The sequence below is a fragment of the Muscardinus avellanarius genome (genome assembly GCF_963383645.1).
Source record: "Muscardinus avellanarius genome assembly, chromosome: 2".
Taxonomy (NCBI): domain Eukaryota; kingdom Metazoa; phylum Chordata; class Mammalia; order Rodentia; family Gliridae; genus Muscardinus; species Muscardinus avellanarius.
In genome coordinates, this window is record NC_137787.1 from 148,359,643 (window position 1) to 148,383,245 (window position 23,603).

Here is a 23,603-nt window from a genome sequence, read left to right on the forward strand (position 1 = left end):
GTTTACACAAACCTAAAACACTAATGTTTCTACTAAGAAACTGAACAATTTAAGCTGAACTGAATTAAAAGCTACCAGTGGCTAAACTAGAAATAAAACTGACTTTTAAAAACAGGACAAAAAGACTAAAAACCTATCAGAAACAAAAAAGCCCCATTTTTTAATTTTTTTATGCCAGATAAGTTACTAGTCAGATACCACTTGTTTTCAAAGGAGCAAAATTATGAATCTTTATCACTGTAACCTCAGCGTCTCAATCCACCTCAACATATTTTCAGGCAGCACTATTTGAATACTAAAAAAAAGCTATTAGACAACACCCCCAAAGACCTGACAGATCTTTCTTCACATACATGCTCTTAGGGTCTTAACACACTATACATGTGTATAGAAGAATAAAGTGAAGATAAATTTTGACAGATTATAAAAGTATGAACTATATACAGTGTGTGATAACAGAAAGCACTTAAAAAGCTATATTTACTTTCCTCCCAATTCACTTAAAATGTTAATATTCACTATTCAAAATTTTATCCTAAACATCTGTTTCTTCCTTCCCAAAACAAATAATAAAATATACTGATTTGGGGTTTGTTCTATGCATTTTCCAAGAGCCAATCAAACAGTGACTTGAATCTCTCCTCACTGGCAGTTTTTTCCACTTCATGGTATTTAAGCACAGCCTGCAGAAGGTCACCCACTTTCCATCCTTTTTCTTGTAATTGTTTTGAAAGCTAAAAAAAAAGAAAGATATGTCAAATGTTAACAGAAAACAATTTTATAACAAAGTTTTCATTTTATCACTGGATAAAACTCAGAATCCTGCTGCTAACAACTAAATACTGTTTCCTAGTTTTATCAAGGTCTTCTCCCCTAAAACACCACCACTTCACCCAAATTAAACATTTTCCCTTCCTGCCCTTTATAAATAAATATATCTCCTTCACAGAATGACACTTTGGAATTGCTGGAGACAGAACTCCACAAACCTCAGTCTGTGTAGGAGTGCAGAGGCTCAATTTATACAGAAAATTCTCCACCTAACTAAATACATCTGCCACACCCTCAATTAGGAACACAAAATAATAAAGACAACGTCAAGCTTAATAAAAGGATGTGGATTTTCCTTCCACAACATATAGTGTGGTTTTTTTCTGGAAGACACACTCTAACATCAGCAGAAATATAGCTTTCTAAGTTAAGAAATGTTAATGTTCCAACAAAAAACTAAATAGATACAGTTTTAAATAAACTCTACTATGGTCAATCAGAACATGACTCCACTCACATTTTTGCCTCTTAGCTCTGCAAAAGTTCTTATATATTGAAAGATCTCTAAATTAAAAATTCTGAAAAGCTATTTTAATTTCAATAATATAAATATGCTTTATTTTAAACAGCTTTATTGAGATGTAATTCACATATGGTGGTTTTTAGTGTAATCACCACTAGCACAGTCAGTATCAGCCTTTCATCACACCAAAAGGAAAGTGCTACCCAATCATCAAACATCACTCCCCTTTCCTCCCCACACCCCTCAACTGTAGGCAACCACTAACCCACTTCTATCCTCTGTAGACTTGCCTATTGGGGGTATTTCATATAAATGAAGTAATAAAATCTGCAGATAGTCTTTTGTGACCACCTCTTTCACATAGTCTAATTATTTCAAAGTTCCACCATGGTGTTATCATGTTTCAGTACTTCATTACTTTTTTTTTTTTTTTTTGGTGGTACTGGGGTTCCTGGAAGCCCTTCTACCTCCGGGCTACACTCCCAGACCTATTTTTACATTTTCATTTTTGGAAACAGGGTCTCCTAAGCCAGCACGCGCGGCTGGCTTCGAACCTGCGCGATCCTCCTGTCTCCGCCTCCCAAGCGCGGGGATTACAAGTGTGCGCCACCACGCCCGGTGTTACTTCATTACTTTTTATTGACAAAGCTTCACCATATCAATATATCATATTTACTAATCCATTCTTCAGTTATGGACAACTGGGGCATTCCTAGATTTTAACTTATTATGAATACTGTTGCTTTTTGCACAATTAGATATATATTTTCACAATGTAGACATATGTTTTCATTTCTCTTGGGTATGTACCTAGAAGTGGAAACATTGGGTTACATGATAATGATATTACTATACTTAAGTTTTATGAGTTCTTATATGTGCTAGGTATAAGATCCTTGTTACTTTCTTGTCTTTATACAATCATTTCTAATCTTTAATTTATGCTTATGGTAATAATGTTTGTTCTACTGAATTGTGAAAATGTCAGAATAGTTTATTACCCAGAAAGACATGACATAAAGTATTTGTACTATACTCAATATCACCAAAGATATTCTATAGATTCCCAACAGCCCTGTGGGGCTCTAGCCAGACATGGTCAATGAGGATCATTATTTAGAATAAGCTATAAGGCTAGAATAAGTCATGGAGATAAAAAAAAAAATTGCCATCCATATTTAAGCATCCTATTAATTCAAGCATCAGGCAAAGATTCCCTGGGCCAGGATACAAGGTGACAAGTTCCTTTACCTATCCACCACCACTCTCAGCTGCACCCAAGGCCTTCCTTAGGCCTCAGTTTATCTGTGACTAAGTGACTTTCAAAAATGTTTGCCTTTCTAAGGTCAGTTTTAATAAATGCCCTGCCCATTTGTTTCCCTTGACAATTAATTTCCTGAGCACCCCTTTCTGTACTATGTTATCTTTCTGTTCCACATAGAAACCTAAACTAAAAAAGCCTAACCTAAGTAAAAATTAGCAATAATTCTTTTCAATGGTAAGGCTTTTCACATACTTCTTTCAAAAATATTTTTGAAAAATTCTGAATCAGAAAATAAGAGCAACTTGAATATTCCTTTTTATTAATTATCATCCTACATTGGTTATTCACTGTACTATTTTACATCCTATGATAAGATTAAGCCAATATTTTCATAAGGACAATTACAAAAAACTCCTAAGTCTGTAAACTGAAAATATTGACTAACAATGTGCTTGGCACATACTCAGTGCTCAATAAAAGTATCTTATTTAAACTTTTATTATCCTTTGACTATACCAGTTTCCCATATGCATGAAACTGGATTAGTGAAAGACTTATAATTAGTAAATACAATTATAAATCAATTAAACAGAGAATACTTTATCTTTTCATACGAGCATATAAAATGTTTATTAATAGCACTGAACTTTGAGAACTCAGTGCATGCCAAACATCAGACTAACCATTCTGTTTTTATAGTATTTATTTAGTTAGTTAATTATTTTGCTGTACTGGGAATGGAACCGAGAGGCATTCTACCTCTGAGCTACACCCCTGGCTCTATTTTTTTATTCTTTATTTTGAAACAGGATCTTACTAAGTTGCAAAGGAGCTAAGTAGCTGAAGCTGTCCTTGAACTGCGATCCTCCTGTCTCGGCTTCCTGAATGCTGGGATTACAAAATGTGTGCCACCACACTCGGCTTACAGTATTATATTTAATCTTCACAAACCCTGTAAGGTGGGTTCTATACTTACCACTTTCAAAGTGCGACTAAGGAAACTGAGACTTAAGACTGGTTAACTTGCCCAGAGTTATACTGCTAATGACTGGCAGAGAGACATTTTAACCTAAACTGTTAGACTCCATAGTCTAAGCTCTCTGCCAGCAACAGGCACCTCATTAGACCAACAATATGACAAGAACAATGCCGTCTGCTATCTGCATCCTCACAACAACTCCACAAGATAGGTACTTACTAGTATAAATTCTTTCTTTGCAGAGTCATGAAAATAAAGTCCTACAACTTCAGCCTCAGAAGCCACAAGCCACTGAAGAATAATCCTTAGCTGGGGATCTACTGTGCAGGGCTCCATGTCAATATTCGTAATCAGGAGAGTCTTTCCATCTTGCTCCAAACCTAATAGTTAAATTTAAATAATAAGTGAAACTCATAAATTCAACTCTCAATAATCTTGTTTCCAAGTATATACATATATATAAACATTTTCCATTAGTTAAGATTTCACTGAGTGCCTTTTTTTAGCCATGCCATAAATATCAACTAAAATGTTTCATGGAGGGGGTAACTGGGGGTTGAATCCAGAGACATTCTACCTTTGAGCTATACCCCCAGCCCTTTTTTTGAAGCAGAGCCTCACTAAGTAGCTGAGACTAGCTTTATACTATGATTCTCCATCTCAGCCCTCCAAATACTAGGATTACAGCACCACACCCAGCTTAAAGCATTTCTTTGAAAGGGTAAAAAATAATGATAAAACAAAATAACTTTGATTTGTTATTGTTTCACAATGTATGATATTATTTTAAGATACTATATTCAAGTATTATAAATACCATAATTTTTGCTAAATTAGAATACACAGGTAAAAGAAGAAACAAAACATAAAGCTATCACTGCAATAAAAATAAATATACCTTATAAACATAAACAAACCTCAAAGAACAACAGCAAACACTTGTATTGCATATATTATATTCCTAAGTATTCTAAGTGCACATGCGCACATGCACTCTCTCTTTCTACTGGGGATTAAATCCAGAGGCTCTGAGCTATACCTCTAGCCCACTTTTATTTTTAATTTTGAACCAAGGTTTTGCTAGGTTGCTGAGGCTAGCTTTGAACTTGCAATCCTTCTGGCTCAGCCTCCCAAGTACTGGGGTTAGAGGCATGTGGCACTATACTCATCTTGTCCTAAGATCATTATATATACATGCTCCTTTAATCCTCACAGACATTCTATAAGAAAGGAAGTTTTGCTATTTTTACAGATGAGAGTTCTCAGGCCAAGAAGAACCCAGCTTCTTAAAGAAGGAAATGTGTAAGCTAGTATATCAACATAGACAGTCTGGTTCCATGCTCTTAATTAATCACTTCATTCTTCATGCAATGCAATATTGGAGTGGTGGTCATATGTAAACACTTACACATCCTAAAAGCACAACTAGGAAATTTTCTGGCACAGCCCTAATATGAAAAAGATGCTGGCTGTCAAGTTTTCTTTTTTCTAAACTTTTTATTGGTGCATTGTATTCATATATCTTAATGAGATAAAAGATGGTAGAGACATACATGCACACATTACTCGATATTATTTAATAAAAACTGTATTTTCAATATAAAGAAGGATGCTTCCTTGCTGACTGGAAGACTTGTGGACCAATATCATGTCCACCACTCCTGCCTAAGGATGAATGAGCAATACAGAGTGCTAAGAACTGACCCTCTCACCCTACATGAGTGAGCACTACAGCATGGCCGACACTGCACCAATATGGACCAGTAAAGGAAATACTGTTGAGAGATGGCTCTGGCTTTCTGTTACAGTCTGCAGGACATTCTAGACCACAACTAATGATTTTTAGGATTGTTGCTGGTCTCTAATTTTTAATTTTAAAAAATTGATTCACGGGTGTATTCATTTCAAGTCACCCCCCCATGCCATTTTGGCATGGGGCTGTATTTCTATTTTCTGTATTTCTATCTTTCTAATAAACTTCTTTAAATCTTAAAAAATAAATAAATAATTGATTCACATTATTCTCTAGAAATAAATGTACTACCTTCTTCCTTCCTTCTCCCTGATAATTCTCAAGCAAAAGTAAGTCTGCTGCACTATGGTACAACATGGTCTCTGAGCCATTCTGTAAATGCTAGAGTTCATGGGGCTGGAAGCTAGCCACCTCATGCTTCTCAGTACTGCTGGTATTTCCTCAGTTCAGGGCTCCTGGCTGACAAGAAACTTCAAAAGCTCTTTTTAGAGGTCACTGACTAGTAAAAAGGAAAGGGACTGATACCATAAACCTACAAAAGAAAAAAAAGTTTGTTTTCTTAGGGATTTCCATAATTTCGAGTTTTCTGTAAGTTCAGATCAAACTATTTTCTAACTTAACAAACCTGAAAGTTAGTTATAATTTTCTATGAGATGCCCATAATATCAAATGCTGAGTAATGATATATCTTCATATAATTAATCTCCTGATTTCTATCTACTCACTAAAGAAACACTAGACAACCTGGCTAGTGTCAAAAGTAAATTTTAAATAAATTTCATATTTGCAGAATTTCTATCTACTTTCTTCTTAATCATTCCTCAGTATCCTCAGTAAAAGTTAGTTAAGTAATAACTAGTTCATGTGAGAAATGTTCACATGTATTTATACCATATATAGTCTTTGGAATAATTCATAGGTTTTACTTCAGAAAAAGTAAATTTTTATAAACAAAGTCAATGCTTTTTTACTAAACAAAAACAAACATTACCTAGCCTATAGCTGACTCTAAAAATACTTTTCCCTACACTGACTACATCTAATGAGAAAACTTACTTTTAGAAGCCTATATGAATATCTATTACACTCAGGACCTATCTATAAAGATGCACAGATGCAAACTGTAAAGACTCTTCTGAGGAACTTTATTCACAACATAAGCAGATACTTTGAAAAACAAATTATTAGTTACCTTCTATATCATCCTCATGCTCTTCATCTCCCTCATCTGGTTCATCACTTTTTGAAGAAAATAGCAGAAGCAGTTTTAAAAAAAAAAGCACTTAATTATTAATGCTATTAAAACTACTTCTTGGAAATGTAGTAAGAAATGAATGTTACAATATGACATGACATTTAGAAAGTGAGAAATGACAATAAAAAGGAAGCTTTGCTTCTCACATCATTTCATGTTAAAATCTAATCTGCAAATGATGCCTAAAGTTATCAATAACCAATAAGTCTTACCTTACCATGATAGTGAAAGCCAAGTCATTTCTTAATAAAATTGAATTTAAAATAATTTAAAGATATTCTAATTTTATCTTATATAATATAGTATGTACCATAAAATGTTATATTAGTCCTTCAATCTATATCATTTATATATTTTTGACATAATACTCTTCCTATTTTTTACTATATATGATATGAAACTGCATATAAATAAAAGAAAAAAACCCAACAGAAATCCTGTAGGAAGCAAGCTTTTAATGAAATAATAACTGATAGAATGAATATAGCAAGCAGAGCAACACATGCATAACAGTCACACATTTTGCCATTAGATGTCAGTCGTATCTTGGCATAGTTGAATTTTTTTATTAGAGGTAAATTTATCAAGCAGAATCATGTCAAAATATAAGAGAAAAGCGGGTTGATATATATTGGCACTGTAACCCAAATATGACATCATGCATTAGTGATGAAAGATTCATCAGTTTTTAAGTTTCTAGACTGGACCAACCTGTCTGATGTTGGAAAGGATAAATTGTCCTCATACAAATCTCCTTCTAAACCAAGACTGCTCCAGCTACTGCTGTTACCATTACTGCCAGAGGAAGAAAAGAACAGAGCTGAACTAGAAAACGAATAGTAAAGAACCTTTGTTTCCCTTGAAATAGCTTCTGTCCTTGGTAACTGTACATGTCTGAAAGCTGACACAATGAAGTGGAATATTCACAGAGAGGATGAGTCCATCTCTGCTACCCTAAAGGATACTTGACAGGGTCAGAGACTCAGGAATTTTTCTTTGTTCTCAATGTATCATGAAAATTATTCTAAGTTTATATTTATTTTTCAGAGTACGAAAACTGATTTTCCATGATGTTAAATGAATGCAGGATGAAATTAATGTCTTATGGCCAAACACAGGGCATATTAGTAAAAAGGCAATTATTCGGTTTGAATAAAACTTAAAAAGAAGTAAATAGGTTAAGAATATTTCAAGTTTTTAAATAGTACAAAACAGTGACAAGCTTGGGTGAGAGGTGTAGAGGAGACATGATGGACACACCAAAACATAGTCTCAAAGAGACCTTGTTTTCTGATTTTAAAATATTTCTATGTCAATTACTTTTATTTCATACATTATGTATAATTCGGTAGATGGCAAATAATATGTTTTCTTCAGAATAAAGGCAAAATAACCAAGGTTTAATTAAGCATTATACTTGTCTGGTTGGCTAGTTACTAACACCAGACACAGGTAACTTTTTATGCTATCTAATTAAAAGGAGAAGACAGCAACAAAATGCTAAAACAACAGCAAAGCAATTTTTTAAAAAAGCAAACACATTCACAGAAACAAAATTAAATTCAGTTTTTCAAATTAAAACCTTAAACATGCAATTTTTTAAAACTCTACTCATTCCTAATTATCAAGATAATTAGTAAGCACATTAGTTTGCAGTGATAAGCAGCTATATTGCCCAAAATTAGGCTAGGAAATTATAAAAATTAATATTTACACAAATTGAAACTTTGGTTCTAAAAATTTAACATAAAATCATTTCATATACATCAATAAATATTGATCACATTACAAAAAGGATTACAGTTCTAAATAGCTTCCAAGTAATCTTAAGTAATTTATTTACACATCCATATTTAAATATTACTTTAACATTATCAAATTGTCATAAACCATGTGTTAGAGAATGAATGTTAAAACTAAGCAGTGTTTTCAACATGTGCTCGAATATAGCTCCATTATAAAACCCTTAGAACAATCAGTTTTGTCCATATAGTCTATTATCAGACAAACTAAATATGAAAAATATAAAAATAAAAAATGGACCAACAGCTATGAGCCAGAGAAAGAAAAAATTAATGATCTCAAATATTGTATTTAATTCTATTAAGACAATAACAATAAATAAATAATTATAAAATTTAAATTCTTACCCATATTCTAATAAAATGATTATTCCATCAATAAAAATCTAACATTTAAGTATTAAATGACATGAAAAGTAACAGCTAAACAATGTAAAATCCCTCTCAACTCATCTCCCCTTTTGTTCTCCAAACTGGGTCAGATTTGAAGTCAGTTACTTATGAAATACCACTTCTAACTAGGGTAACCATATAATTTTTCATCTAACCAGAGTACTTACGAAAATGAAAGTTACCATTAGTAATTATATCAGAGCAGCAAAAGTAGTAAATCAGGACTACCCTGAGCAAACTAGAAACTTTGATCAACCTCAATCCAACACAAAAACTGCTATTTCTTCATGCAACAGATTTATTTCATTTTAGAAACATTATCCTGCTTCTATTATTTCATTGATTTTCATGTTCTCTTTGTCTAGAACAGGTACTTATATCCTCAAATGGTAGGTCAAACACTAAATATCCTTTATCATGGCTTTCAGCCATATTAAGACTACTAACAATTCTGACACATCTCACAAAAAGTATCGGGAATTGTTCAGGCCCAGCCTCATCTCTTCTGAATGGAAAATTTTTTTTTGAACTGGGAATTGAACCCAAGGGCATTCTACCTCTGAGCTACACCCCCAGCCCTATTTTTTATTCTTTATTATGAAACAGGGCCTCATTAAGTAGCTGAGGATGGCCTTGAATATTGACCAAGAGCCTCCCAAGCACTACAATTACAAGCCTGGCCTGTGCTACCACACCCAGCTCCAGCTATACCTCTTACATAATATATATACAACCTTTTTTTTTTTTTCTGCACTGGGAATTGAACCTAGAGGCATTCTACTTTCAAGCTACAACCCACAGCCCAACTTTTTTTTTCTTTTTTTGAAAACAGGGTCTCTCATTAGGTTTCTAAAAGCCCTGCTACATTGCCGAGACTGGCTCTGAACCGGTGATCCTCCTGTCTCAGCCTCCCAAGTACTGGGATTACAGTTCACCACCAAGCCTAGCTAATACGCAATTTTTAAGAGTAACAAACCACTTGAAATATTTAAGAGATTCACATACACAGACCAGTTGTCTTTCTGATCAAATAATTATATAATCCTTCTAAGTACTTTAAAAAAAAAACCTAAGCTTATTGTTTCTTTTTTAAGTTATTGCCATCTACTGAACTTCCTACTTAAGAGTACAAGGTCTTTATTCCCCACCTTAATCTCTATACCAGAAAGAAACAGTACCTACAATGCCCATGAAAGATATAAGATATAAAGCAATCTGCCTTAAATATGGTCTCCCAACCACCTGCAGTGAAATTATCTAAGGTGCTTATCAAGAATGAAGATTTTCAGGACCCTCCACTGACCTAATGAACCAATCTCTGGAGATGACACCCTGGAGGCTACATATTCAAAAAGCATACCACCAACCCAAGATGAGCTCCACTACTTTAATTTGTGCCTAAACCTTAATATTACATATTGGTCACTTGAAACACAGGTCATTTTCTGAAAAAAATTCTATCAAGCCATGTTTGTCTCATACTTGCATTCATACAATTAATTTCAGAATCTAAAGTGCCTTTACTGAAGTGTAATTATTTTAGTCTCAGTCTGATTTGGTGTTGTTTCTGTTAATAGGATTATCGTTTAGCCTTGTTTTTGTGTCATCCACAAATATTCCACACCATTAACAATATAATGCTAATGAGGATAGAATGAAAAATAAAGCCTGGCAGACTGCAGCCAATTCCCATTAAATTAATTAACTCTGCACAGAGTTGTTCAACTCAGCTTAAGTCCTCTTAAGGCCAATGGTCTCTACCTATAGTTCTCCTAACACCAGGACTTTTTAAGCAACAATGAAATCTTAGAAGCCTGAATTTCTCAAATATAAGAAAAAAATTTAAATGTTAATATCTTATTCTTGATAAAATTATGGAAAGGGGCCAAATTATGATTTGTAACATTGCTTCCTGTGCTTCTACGAGTTAAAGACTTTCTGGGTCTAGATTTTAAGAAATGTTGGTATTTTATATGATATTTTAAGAAACTATAACAAAATAAATATTTATCAAAATACTGATACTTATTAGTTCAAGCGTCTTAACCACAAAATACTCTGAAATGAATGTTCTAATAGGTAAAAGGTTATTTCCCTTCTTTACACTACTTCACCCCTCAACAATCTTCTCCAGCTTCCTAGTAAGTCAATTCCAAGGACTCAGTTCAAGCAGAAGCTTTTTAGGATTCTTTTCACATATGTCTCAACTGCAATTATACTAGAATCCCCTCTCTGTCTCTAGATTCAGCTATGGATCTAATGGTATTTATTATTTCCAGTTACCAGCTAATATGAACAAAAATTTTATAGGAATTTATAAGTTAGTCAGGAATAACTTTAGGAAAAATATAAGAAAATCTGTATAATTAATGTTATTTCTAACTACTGTTATGAAAAATGCTAAGAAAAGCTACATATGAGGTAAATGTCTTCTGGTATACAAAATCACATTTTACAATGAGTTTGATGTATGTATCTTTAGTTTTTGGAGGACAAATAAAAACTCCAGATTATTTTGTTCCTAATAGCAAGATATGTAAGGACCCTTTCCTTCCCCAACAACAAGATAGTATTTTAACTAATATAAACTATACAGCTCTTTTGATAGCATCTGCAAATAACTGTCTTTTTCCCCCCTGTTTTCTAATTTTAAAAAAGTACCATCTTTAAAACGAAAACAAAAATACATTTCCAAAATGTTCAGGAAAACTTAAAAGGTAAAAAAATCAAATGTCTACAAAAATTTTTTTAAATCAATACTGGCACACCAAAAAACATTAGTTCAGCTAGCTACAGTATTTAGTAAGTGTCAAAAACCATTACAGTCATATTGTAAATAATAAAATACATTTTGAAAGTAATGAAAAAATTTTAAATTTAGGATTTTAAATAACAATGTAAATTTACAGTTCACTTCTGAGGTCTGAAGACTTAAGCTACAAAATTATATACAAAATTTTATTTACCTTTCACTTAGATGATGAAAACTGCTACTTTCATCCTGGTGTTCATCTTCAAAACTTAAATTGGACCAGCTACCAGTGCTGTCATCACCAATACTGAGATTCATCTGCTGGCTACCAAATGACTCAGTTGACTGAAAGTCTTCTATTTCTTTTGAACTAAAAAAAGTAATAATAATGATAATAAAGTGCCACTGAAAGCATCATAGATTCTAAACAGACTTAAATTGTATAAGACAAAAAAAGATAATATTCCAAGTCAGATCAGTATTCTTTTGAATCTTTATTAGTACCTGCTAATAATGAGATTTTGCAGGACAGCATATTATTTTCAAACAGAACTGAGACACCCAATAATCCATTATGAACCCATTTCCCAGAAAGAACATTATCTAAATTGCTTAAGACACTTCCTATTTTCAACTGGAACATTATGCAGAGAGTAAGTTACTAAGTTTATCATCTGCTCTGTAAAACAGTACTTTCACTTTTACTAAAGGAGGCTCTTTCTGGCTTTAAAAACAAGGAAAGTAGCCGGGTGTGGTGGCCCATGCTTGTAATCCTGGTGCTTGGGAGGCTGAACACAGGGTCAAAGACAGCCTCAGCTACTTAGTGAGGCTCTCAGCAACTTAGTGAGACCCTGTTTCCAAATAAAATATAAAATAGGTCTGGGAGTATAGCCCAAAGTTAGAAATCCCTGGGTTCCACTCCCAGTACCACCAAAAATAAATAAATTAATTAATTAATTAAAAACAAGAAAAGTAAGCCTGAACATAGTAATGCACATTTAAATCCCAGCTGGAAGATCACAGGTTAGAGGATTCAGATACAGCTAGTAAGACCCTCAGCAACTTAGCAAGAAACTTTCAAAATAAAAAATTAAAAACAACAGTCTGGGAGTGTAATTCAGAGGTAGAATGCTCCCGGGTTCAATCGTGTGTGTGTGTGTGTGTGTGTGTGTGTGTGTGTGTGTGTGTGTGTGTGTTTGTCCAAAAAGGTAATTCTAGGAATTATAAGTGTCAATGAAACCTACATTCAAACTAGCCGAATCTCTTCAGACTGTTGAGCATGGATCATAACCTTTTTCTTCAATGAGGAAGTTTATATTTTTATTTCTTCATTATATAAAAGTCCATTCACTGCTCAACTACTATAATTGCTTCTTCCACATATTCTCAACATAGTGGTTTAAAGTGATGTTTTTAAACATGTACAAGAAAAATGCTCAATGGCTTCTCACCAATTAGAACCCAAGTCCTTTAAAACATGGAGCTGGTTCCCGCCCACGTCCACCTTATCACCTACCATTCGCTGGCTCACTCCACTGAGGCAACACAAGCTTCTCCATTGTTTCTAAAGTGTTCAGTCTTACCCCTTTGACTGGAACTGGCTTCCCTCTAATCCCCACAGGACTTACTCTCTCTTCACCTTTCGTTCTTCACTCAAATATTATTTTGACAGGTTTCTTCCCCTACAACCAATTCAAAAGTGCAACTGCCACTACCAACACTCTTGATAACTCCATTATTTTCCCTCCCCAAGCCCTTATCACTATGGGACATATATTTTACTGATCTAGTGTCTGCCATATTTCACTGTAAACTTCAAGAGAACACAGATTTTTGCCTGTTTTACTTTTTTCTATATTCCCAGTAATGAGAATAGCCCCTGAAATGCTCCCCTTCTTTAGGTGATCCCCCTTTTGCATTTCAGATATGCCCACCTGAGTTACATTGGGCATTAAAAGGACAGGCACACCACAGTTCTGAGCAATAAGAGTACCGCTTTGTTCCTTTTGAATCCTTTTCCTGATATGTGCCATATTTTTAAGAAAATGACTCATAGAATGAGGTCCAGAGAAGAACTTTTAATGATTGCTAGATGATTTAGGCTTGGAACTAACAGCTCAGAATATAGTCTATTTAGATATTTTGTTCTTCTAATAACTGCATTGTCATTTAGTTTCTCATTTGACATTCTTGTCGCCCCTGTGAACATTACAGCTTTGTGACATATTTATAGCTACTTAGATGACTCAAACATTTATGAGTAAAGGGATGCAAGTGAAATAATCCAAATAGTAGCTTAGAGAATAATTATTTGAATGAATCCCTTTCAAGCCTGAAAGACAATTTTAACTTCAGAAGTAGAAAAATGTGAAACAATAAACTGTACACACTAGAGTCAACCTCTAATAATCACTACTTACAAAACCTTAGCACAATTAAGAGACCAGAAACAGGAAAACAACTACAAAATAACATTCTTTGCAAATACCTGCCTGGATAAAAATGTACTTACAAGGAAAACTTCAAGGGCCTGTCTATTCACCAGCTTTAAGAAGAAAAAGTAAATATATTGAGAAAGAAACAGCAAAGGTATTTGCTTGATCATGGAACTATGGTGTTGCGGGGTGTGGTGGTGCATGCTTGTAATCCCAGTAACTGGGAGGTTGAGACAGGAGAATCCAGGTTCGCGGCCAGGCTCAGCTACTTACTGAGCCACCCTCGGATATTTAGTGAAGCGCTCCGCAACATATCGAGACCTGTCTCAAAATAAAGAATGAAAAACAGGGCTGGGGGTATAGCTCTGAGGTAGAATACCCCTGGGTTCAATCCCCAGCATCACAAGAGAAAAAAGAAACTACCGTCTAAAGAGTTTTCTTTCCATAAGGTTGGGATGGCAAGGGTGGGGGAAATGGAAGGATGGGCTAAAATAAAATAGCCTAGAACCACATATATGAGGAAAAGTTGTTTCAATTTTTTTTTTTTTTTTTTGTCCTGGGGACTGAACATTCTACCTCCAACCTACACCCCCAGACTTTTTATTTAGAAACATAGTCTCGTTAAGTTGCTGAGCCTATCCTCAAACCTGCAATCCTTCTGTTTCAGCCTCCTAGGTACTGAGATTATAGGTGTTCACCACCACACCTGGCTCAAGTGTACTGGTTTTACAAAAGGCCTAGCACCCTATCAATTATTCATTTTTTATTTAATTGTTTGTGTGTGTGTGTGTGTGTGTGTGTGTGTGTGTGTGCGCGCGCACACGCGCGCGCGGTACTGGGACAGAAACCCAGGGGCATTCTTCCTCCGAGCTACATTCCCAGACCTATATTTTATTCTTTATCTTGAAACAGGGTCTCATTGAATTGCAAAGGGCCTAAGGAGCTGAGGGTGTCTGTGAACCCAGATCCTGTCTCTCCCTCCTGAATTCTAGGATTACAAGCGTGCGCGCCACGCCTGGCTTCATTTTTAATATTTATTAATCACATATTATGTTTACTACTATAATTAATAGGTAGTCAAGATCAAAGAAAATATGGGTATATGATGAGGTTCCTAAACTTTTACTATACAGGATCAGATGATAAATACTCAGGAATTGCTGTCCATATGATCTTTGTTGCAAGTGCTCAATTCTGCCAGGATGGCAAAAACAGTCTTAGAAAATATGTAAATAAAGCCGGGTGTGGTGGCGCACACTTGTAATCCCTGCATTTGGGAGGCTGAGAAAGGAGGATCGCACAGGGTCAGCTACTTAGTGAGGCTCTCAGCAACTTAGTGAGACCCTTTTTCCAAATGAAATATAAAATAGGTCTGGGAGTAGAGCCTGGAGATAGAAAGCCTCTGGGTCCCACCTCCAGTACCACCAAAAAAAGAAAATAGAAAAAAAAAGAAAATATGTAAACAAATAAACATGGTTGTATCCCAATAAATTTATTTGTAAAAACTGAAACAAATTTCATATAGTTTTGATGTCACAAATTTTTTTAACCATTTAGTAAAATGTAAAAATTATTCTTCTTATAGTCCATACAAAAATCATCAGCAAGTCACATGTGGCCCATAGATTGTAGTCTGTCAACCAGTGATCTAGCAAGCTTCCTTACTAAGATAAATAGACATCTTCTCTAGTTCCCTGGAAGCCTATAGCCTCTCTCTCTCATTCCAAGAGGATGTTATGGAACAAATGGATTCAAGTTCTTGGCCAAGCTATATCTCCATATTGAAAGAAAGAAGAAAGAAAGAAAGAAAGAAGAAAGAAAGAAAGAAAGAAAGAAAGAAAGAAAGAAAGAAAGAAAGAAAGAAAGAAAGAAGAAAGAGAAAAAAGAGAAAGAAAGAGAAGGAAAGAAAGAAAGAAAGAAAGAAAGAAAGAAAGAAAGAAAGCAAGCAAGCAAGCAAGCAAGCAGGAAGTCTTAGTCATGGTTTTAACAAAAGCTACTCAAAAGTCTGGGATATCATGTGATTCAATTTAAGTACCACTTGAACTCAAAATATTTTCTCTTTCTACTAGAACTTACAAATAATCCTACAAATGAATAACAAGAGTTAGTCCTCAAGTTTTCTGACAAAAAGGCTAAAAATGAAAATGTTGAAGTTGTTAGAATCACTGAGCAAAAGAGGACAACATATGAAAAAGAGGACAACATAAGACCATCAGAAAGACACTGTAGAATTAACATATAAAACTATCCCCTTAGTTTGTAAGATTATTAAGAGAGGTAGAAGTATTTCTAGAATGTTTGCTTTCTTCCTCAGAGCAAGATGATTATAATATATTCTTTATTATAAAACTTACCTTTGTGAACAGGAAAAAGCAGTATATGAAAATTTTAATCTCAGAGAAGAAAATTAATATGACAAGTCTGTATTTGCTCTATAAAGTTCTCTAGCTCTCTCCTTGATTCAATTTACCTACATTATAGCTCCATGAACTTAGACAAGATGATTATTTTCCCTGACCCTCATTTTCCAGCCTTATAAATGGATGACGTCTTCCCTCAAAAAGGAACAGGAAACAAAATACTTGAAACTCACGTAGGATATAAAACTATACATAAATGCAGCAGAAAATACTTTTAATTTAGGATGACATATGGTCAAAGTTTAACTTTTTATCATCAGACCAAAAAGATATTGGAACTTACCTGCTGACAGCATGTCCAACATTTGTCATAGCTGACATCATTATTTCTGTGCTAAGGCTTTCAGCAAAACTAATGCCATCTTGTCCAATGCCGCTATCAGCTGCCAAACTGGTATTGCTCAGCTCTTGCTCTGCTTTTTCAATAGCTTCAGCAACTATCTTCTCAGCAAGAACTGTCTTTTTATCAAGATTAACATGAATTTGAGGGACTTCAAGATGAAAAATTCTAGATTTGTTGCTAAATTTTGGAATTGATCCTGGCTTATTATGAACACGTGAACCCTGTCTGAGAAAGTGCTGAGATGAATTTCCAGTACAATCATGGAGTTCTTTAATGTCACAGTATCTACAAGCTTGGTTTATAAGAGGTGACAACTTTTCTGCATAAGTAACTCTATCTGCTGATTTTGTGGTCTCAGAAATATGGAAAACTGTGGATCCTAGACTTAGGTCAAAAGTGTCATCCACTACTTTTGTAGCATACCGTTCTATAGCTTGAACAACATTCTCTCCACCTCCATAACCATTTAAGCTGCCTGCACTATGGTAAAATCCACGATTTTGTGAGCAATGCGGAAGGGACTCAGGATCTGGTTCAACGAAACACTCAGTATCTTCAACACATCCAGATTTTTCAAAAAGGCAGGAATCTGTTAGGGATTTTGGCATGTCAACTGTAGGTGCTGCCAGTTCTTTTTTAACATCTCTTGTTATGCTGTCAGCAAGAAAGGCTGAAAAACTATACAGTTCAGAATGCTCATTTGTACATGTATCCAGCATCCTTTCACAAGTCTGATTTTTACAAAGGTGACTACCATTTCTTTTTCTTTGTCTTTTTTTATCTGCTTCTTGGTGGTACTCTTTATTTGAGAATATTAACAGTTCATTGCTTGTTTTCCCCTGGGGGCCCTGCACAGGGAACATTTTTGAGCTGCACTTCATTTCGGCTGTCTTAGCTGCTTCTTGTAATCCTGACTTAACAGATCGATAAGCAAGTCTATTGGCATATTGATCCATTATTAACTCACCATTACCACCTTCCTGTTTTAATATTTGGATAACATGACCTGCATATTCATCTGTCACACTTTCACAGCTGGGATACTTATACATAAGACCTGACAGACAAGAATTTAGTGGTAATGAAAGAATAAATGGATGCATTTCTTTTGGGTGTGCCACATCCTCCACATCCAACTTCTCTTCTGATCCATAATCTCGCTCACCATCATTGTAAGAACTATTCTTTCTTTGCCTGAGAAGTATACAACTTTTAACTTTTGCTATTTTCTCAGCTTCTGTAATAATTTCTGCTGCCATATGACCTGCATAATCACATGTCTGTAAATTTTCCTCTGAACAACTTAAAAGAGTAGACGATACACTTCTTTGATTCTGCATATTTAAGCAAGGGTTTTGAACTTCACGTACTTGAGGTTTTTTATGATCTAAATGAGAGGCTGCCAATTCAGTTGCAAAAGAAATGATATGTGTAGCTAATGCATCTGCAAATTGAACTTTCTTCCCACAGTGCTCCGACTTCACATCCATTTCTGGATGCTCTTCGCCTTCACTACCTTCAACTTCTTCTGAAAGAGATCGCATGAGTTTTAACATGAACTCTTCTTTTTCTATATTATTTTGTTCATTTTCAGACAAACTACAAACAGATGAGTTGTGAGGTGTAGAAGGTGGTGTAGCAGGTGCAAATTCTTTGGCTAATTCCCCCTTGAGCTTTTTGGTTAACTTCTTGATATCCCATTCAGAACTAGCCTGGGATGGTACTAGAGGAGTTGATGGAGGAGTATCAGGTATTATATTTCTATCTCTGATTTTCTGCTTATCATCCACATGTAAACCATCTACACAGGTAAGGACTGTTGAAGAGAAAGTATGTGAATGACAAAAAGGGCTTTCCTGTTCAAAAGATAAGGGCTCAAGTGCTGTATTATTTGAATTATGCTTTTTCATTGGTTTATCTTTAGCAAATTCCTTTATATCAGGCTTTTGACTTGCCATCACTGGACGAGGTGGCAATGTCTCTAAAGAAAATCCACAAACCATAGAATCTTTACATTCTGGAACACAATCCTTTTCAACTGAAAGTGAAGAGTGAGGCAAATGATCCTCGGTGTCAAGAAATCTGGGAAACTTTTCCAAGGTCAACTGTGATTCTTCTCCAGGAACAAGCAAGCCTTCCTTAAATACTGCATTTTTATCTACATTGGTGATCACTGAGTTGCTTTTATCTACAGACTGTTTAATAATAGATTTAGATAATCGTTCAGCAAACACATCCTTATTGCTAGCTTCACTCTGTTGTGCTGCTTGATCACAATGGAAAAAAGATGAGGTTTTTCCCTTTATTGTTTGAGTTACATAATCTGTGTGTTCATCAACTGTTTTTGTAATGTTGAATGATGCCACTGACTCTAAAGTTTCGCTTACTATTGTTTGCACCATTGCTGCAGAGAAGTTGCTAATAACCCCTGGATCAGTTGTTGATTCTGAAGAACTTTGCATTTCAATATTATCATTAGTTGGTTTAAAATCATCCTGGTTATCTGGCTTGTGTTCTGAGGGTAAACAAATATTTCTGAGGCAAGCTACTTCCTCTTCTTTGTTTTTTGTGGTAAGATGAGCTTGGGTAGCATCACAATTTGAATTACTGTCTTCAGATGACAGCTGAGACTTTGCCTGATATACAGTAGAGGGAAGATGATATGGGAGAAGGGCACTTCCTGCCAAGGGGACTGGTATGGAAGTGACAATTCCTGAAGTACAAAACAAGGCCTGCTGTACTGTGTATTCCTTTTTATATTCCTGCACTGGTTTGGTCACCATAATTGCTTGATTATTAAAAGATGGTGAAAATGTGAGAGTCTGTGCAGATGGCACAATACTTTCTGCACTCACATACTTGATGTTATCCGTAGAAACACTAACTGCTGCCTTTGTTGTGAAAGGCACATCAACCTGTGATAGCTCAATGAATGCTTCCTGTATTACAGACTCAGACAGATCTTTTGCATATGACTTCACTACTTTGTCTTCAAAGTTAAATGAATGACACTCAGGAGATGCAGGTGTTGGAGGATATGAAAACTGACACACTTCCATGACACCTTCAAAAACAAGCTCTTCAGCAAGATCTGCAGCAAACCTAGCAACTGTGTTTGTAAATATCTGCTTCTTTACATACTGCAAATCTTTTAAGGCATTTGTTAAGGCTTCACTCACCAAAAAATTAGCCAGGCCACTAATTGCACGTTCTTTCAGTGAAAATGCATGCTGCCTTCTCAGTTCATTAAATGCCATCTGAAAAACAGATGCTGTCAATTTGACGGCTAGGTGGCACAACGCATTGGTACATGAAGAGACTCCTTTCTGTAAGTCTTTAAATGCATTTCCAAAACTTTTTTCCACAAGATCTGAAGCAAATCTCTGAATGCTATCTTTAATCATTAAAGATTTAATTTTAGACTTATCTTTTTGAGCAAGGTTTCCATGCTTAAAAGCTACAGTTTTTTCTCCCCTCTTAATACTATGGATGTTTGATGTTACATTATGTTGCGTATGAAGAACTGAGCCTAGTACTTCACATGAAATGCTTTCTGCATAATCTTCATAGACGTAGTAAAAAGAACCATGATGTTCATGAATTTTATCTCCACCAATATCTGTTTGGCAAAAACATTCAGCAGGAGTACAGCTTCCCAGAGGACTAAAAGCAGAAGATCGAATAGGGCTAAACAAACCACTATCTTCCCCTGATGCCTTCACTGGGCGAGGAGAATCCGGAGTGTCACACAGGTTACTGTATGGAGATTCTGGTTTACGAGGAGTTGGCTTTCTAACATTAGCTGGAAGAGCCGGACAATCAAACTTGAACTTTTGAGGATTCATACAAGACTTCTCATGTTTGTGCCCCTTCTTCTTTGAGGACTTCTCTATGACAGGATCTTTTATAAATAGATTAGAAGTCTCTAAAGTTTGTTCTAGTTCATCAAACTGATCAAAACTATCAAAAAATTCACTTACTTCTGAGTCTGAATCCTCTACATCATCTTTCATCACAGGAATTTTAGGCAGCTCAAGTTTTGCTTTTAAACTTTTTTGGTATCCCTCTTCATCCAAGAAAATAACAGGACTTGGACTTGAGCACTCTGATTCAGATGAATAGGCAGGAGAAGAAGAAGAAAATATTTTCTGTGTATCACTACCTTTATCTGAAGCATTAGATGACCTATAGAAACTCCTTTGAATCCAAGGCTCTGAAATTGATGTTGTGACTGAACTTTTCACCAAAGGTGGTTCTTTGTGTCCCAGGACATTTAATAAAGAAGATGAAGCTTTAGCCAATGACTTTTGTTTTACAGAGCTAACCAGAATCTTTAAATCATGGGTTTCTAAATGATGACCAGAAACAGTCTGAGAAGCCGCATCACAATGGCTCCTTAGTGTGGTAATGTTTATTCCTACAGAAAAAAATAAAATTATTAAATTGTTCTAGAACAAAACTTTATTAAACATTTAGAGCAATTGAATAAGTATAAAATATTTACTAGTAATACACATCTTCAATAATATGTTGTTATATACAAAGATTTATCCCAAGTAACAGAAATAAATATGTGTTTTACCAAAATAATTTCATTTTGCCCTATGTCTGGAGATACATAGTCTGCAGAATGCTTAGCATGCTGTTACACGTTAGAAACATGATTATAGTGACTCTGCCAACTAACTCTTCTTACATCTGTTTATCTCATTACATCTGTTCTTACCTCTGTTTACGTTATTACATAAGGTAACAAGGTAAACAGATAATCAATAGTATACCTTACTAAGAAAAGAAAGAGTAAAACTAAATGCCAGGTAACAAGGAACTTAATCACAGGGAAATTTAATTCCTCTGTAACCAAAAAGAAGCCTAAATGCTTAAATTGGATCAAAGTTCAATATAAATTTCTTTTTTTTGGGGGGGTGGTACTGGGGTTCCTGGAAGCCCTTGTACCTCAGGCTACACTCCCAGACCTATTTTATACTTTTTTTATTTTCGGAAACAGGGTCTCTCTTAAGCCAGTGTGGCTGGCTTCAGCTGGCTTCGAACCTGCGTGATCCTCCTGTCTCTGCCTCCCAAGTGTGGGGATTATAAGCGTGTGCCACCACGCCCGGCCCAATATAAATTTCAACTGACCAAGTCAGACTTAAAACTTTCAAAATTGAGCTTTCAACTTTTATCTATTTCTCTTAAAAAAAAAAAAAAACTTAAGTAAAAACAAACCATCATATGGCTTTGAAGTCTCATCTTCCTCCAACTGCTCAAAAGCAGTGACAAAGTCATCCTCTATGGAAGACACAGACTGGTTGGTATCATCATCATCATCATCAGTGGTCTCAAGCTGGCATTTCTGATGCAGGTGCGTGTCCAGGGTGTATTTAATACCAGTAGCATATTTACTTAGGAGACTAAAGATAAAATCAATTCTGAGTCTTGGTAATGTAGGTGACACTCTCATGACACAAAGCATTCCAGAATGATGAATCTTGTAAAAGATGAAAGATGACAAAAACAACTTTTAAGTTTAAATACAAAACAATTTATCTGAAAGTGAAGCCTAGAAATAATATCAGAGAAAAACAAAAATGCACACATCCTAAAAGACTCCCTAGTTTTGCAATACTTATTTTATTCCTCCTTCACATTTCTCAATTCCCAGTCTCTTTTTCCCATCTTTTCTTATCCATGTATTGCAATTCTACTGAGTCTATCTCCTTAAATAGTATAGAATCTACTATCTATCCATTCCCTTGGCAAATTAAGGTTTTCTGTATTATTATACAACATTGTGACTTACCGTATTTAGTCATTCATCTATCTTACAAACTACATTGTAAAGTGCTTGAGGGCAAGAACCAGGTTCTATGTTACTTTTATCCCATTTTCCTGCAGCTTCTAGAGTGAATCCACTCTCCCTCCTATCACAATAAAAGACTTGCTTCCTCCTTTTACTAAAATTTCTCCAGTATTAAAACTTAAAATGTTTATAGCTTTAAGAATATAAGTCACCATATTTCTCCTGTATATTATCTTGAAAAATGCAAATAGTAACAAATTATAAAAAATAGAAACCAAATATAATAGCTAATGATCTTTTATATTCTAGAAAATAAAGCAAAGTAAGATGAATAAAGAATATAATTGAGGAAATAAGGCAAACAGTTCTACCTTTATCAGCAGATTTCACAAAGAACATAGCACTATTTTATACCTGGAATAAGTAATACAATTTTTATATCTGGTTCAACTGTAAATGTTTTACCTCCTAAAATGCAAAGTATTTTTCTCTGATGTGGTATCAACAAAATCATACTTAGTAATGAACTATAAGATTTAGTATTATGAAATTAACCATCTATCTGAAATGGTAGCTTTATTTAAAATAAAAAAACAAATCATCATCTGTCTGTTTTACGTGAGAAATTGTTAACCAAAAATGAGTTGGTAAGACTACAATGCATCAATTAAAAAAAAATGAGTTGAAGTACATTCTCTAAAACACATAGCACAATATTTATATAAGTTTAGAATTTGCCGTAAAAAAAGTCCCACTGGCTTATATAAAGGTAGAAATTAAATCCAGAGATAATAAAAATTTTCACTAAAAACGTTAGTATGTACTTGTATACCACTAAGAGAACTTTAAACATGAAAAACTTAATTTATGCTATAACCAAATTATTGTTTTACAAATGCTAATGTTTCATGATATATATATATATTTTTTTTTTTTTTGATGGCACTGGGGGGTGGAACCCAGGGGCTTTTCTATCTCCAGCTATACTCCTAGACCAATTTTATACTTTATTTGGAAACAGGGTCTCACTAAATTGCTGAGAGCCTCACTAAGTAGCTGAGGCTGGCTTCAAACCTGTGAGATCCTCCTGTCTCAACCTCCCAAGCGCAGGGA

At 34.8% G+C, this 23,603-nt stretch overlaps 1 protein-coding gene across 2 annotated transcripts in view; it reads right to left on the reverse strand.

Annotated features, from left to right (window-relative positions):
- Positions 1 to 596: 596 nt before the first annotated feature.
- The window catches only part of AKAP11 (A-kinase anchoring protein 11), a gene marked incomplete at both ends in the record, with an annotated part of 33,559 nt that continues 10,552 nt past the window's right edge, over positions 597 to 23,603 (reverse strand). For both annotated transcript variants that reach the window (XM_080690118.1, XM_080690117.1), the window contains 7 exons: positions 597 to 734; positions 3,757 to 3,917; positions 6,483 to 6,529; positions 7,257 to 7,340; positions 11,707 to 11,862; positions 16,631 to 21,107; positions 21,917 to 22,178. In XM_080690118.1, the coding sequence (XP_080546244.1) occupies positions 597 to 734; positions 3,757 to 3,917; positions 6,483 to 6,529; positions 7,257 to 7,340; positions 11,707 to 11,862; positions 16,631 to 21,107; positions 21,917 to 22,178 (5,325 nt within the window). The remainder of the gene's footprint in view (positions 735 to 3,756; positions 3,918 to 6,482; positions 6,530 to 7,256; positions 7,341 to 11,706; positions 11,863 to 16,630; positions 21,108 to 21,916; positions 22,179 to 23,603) is intronic.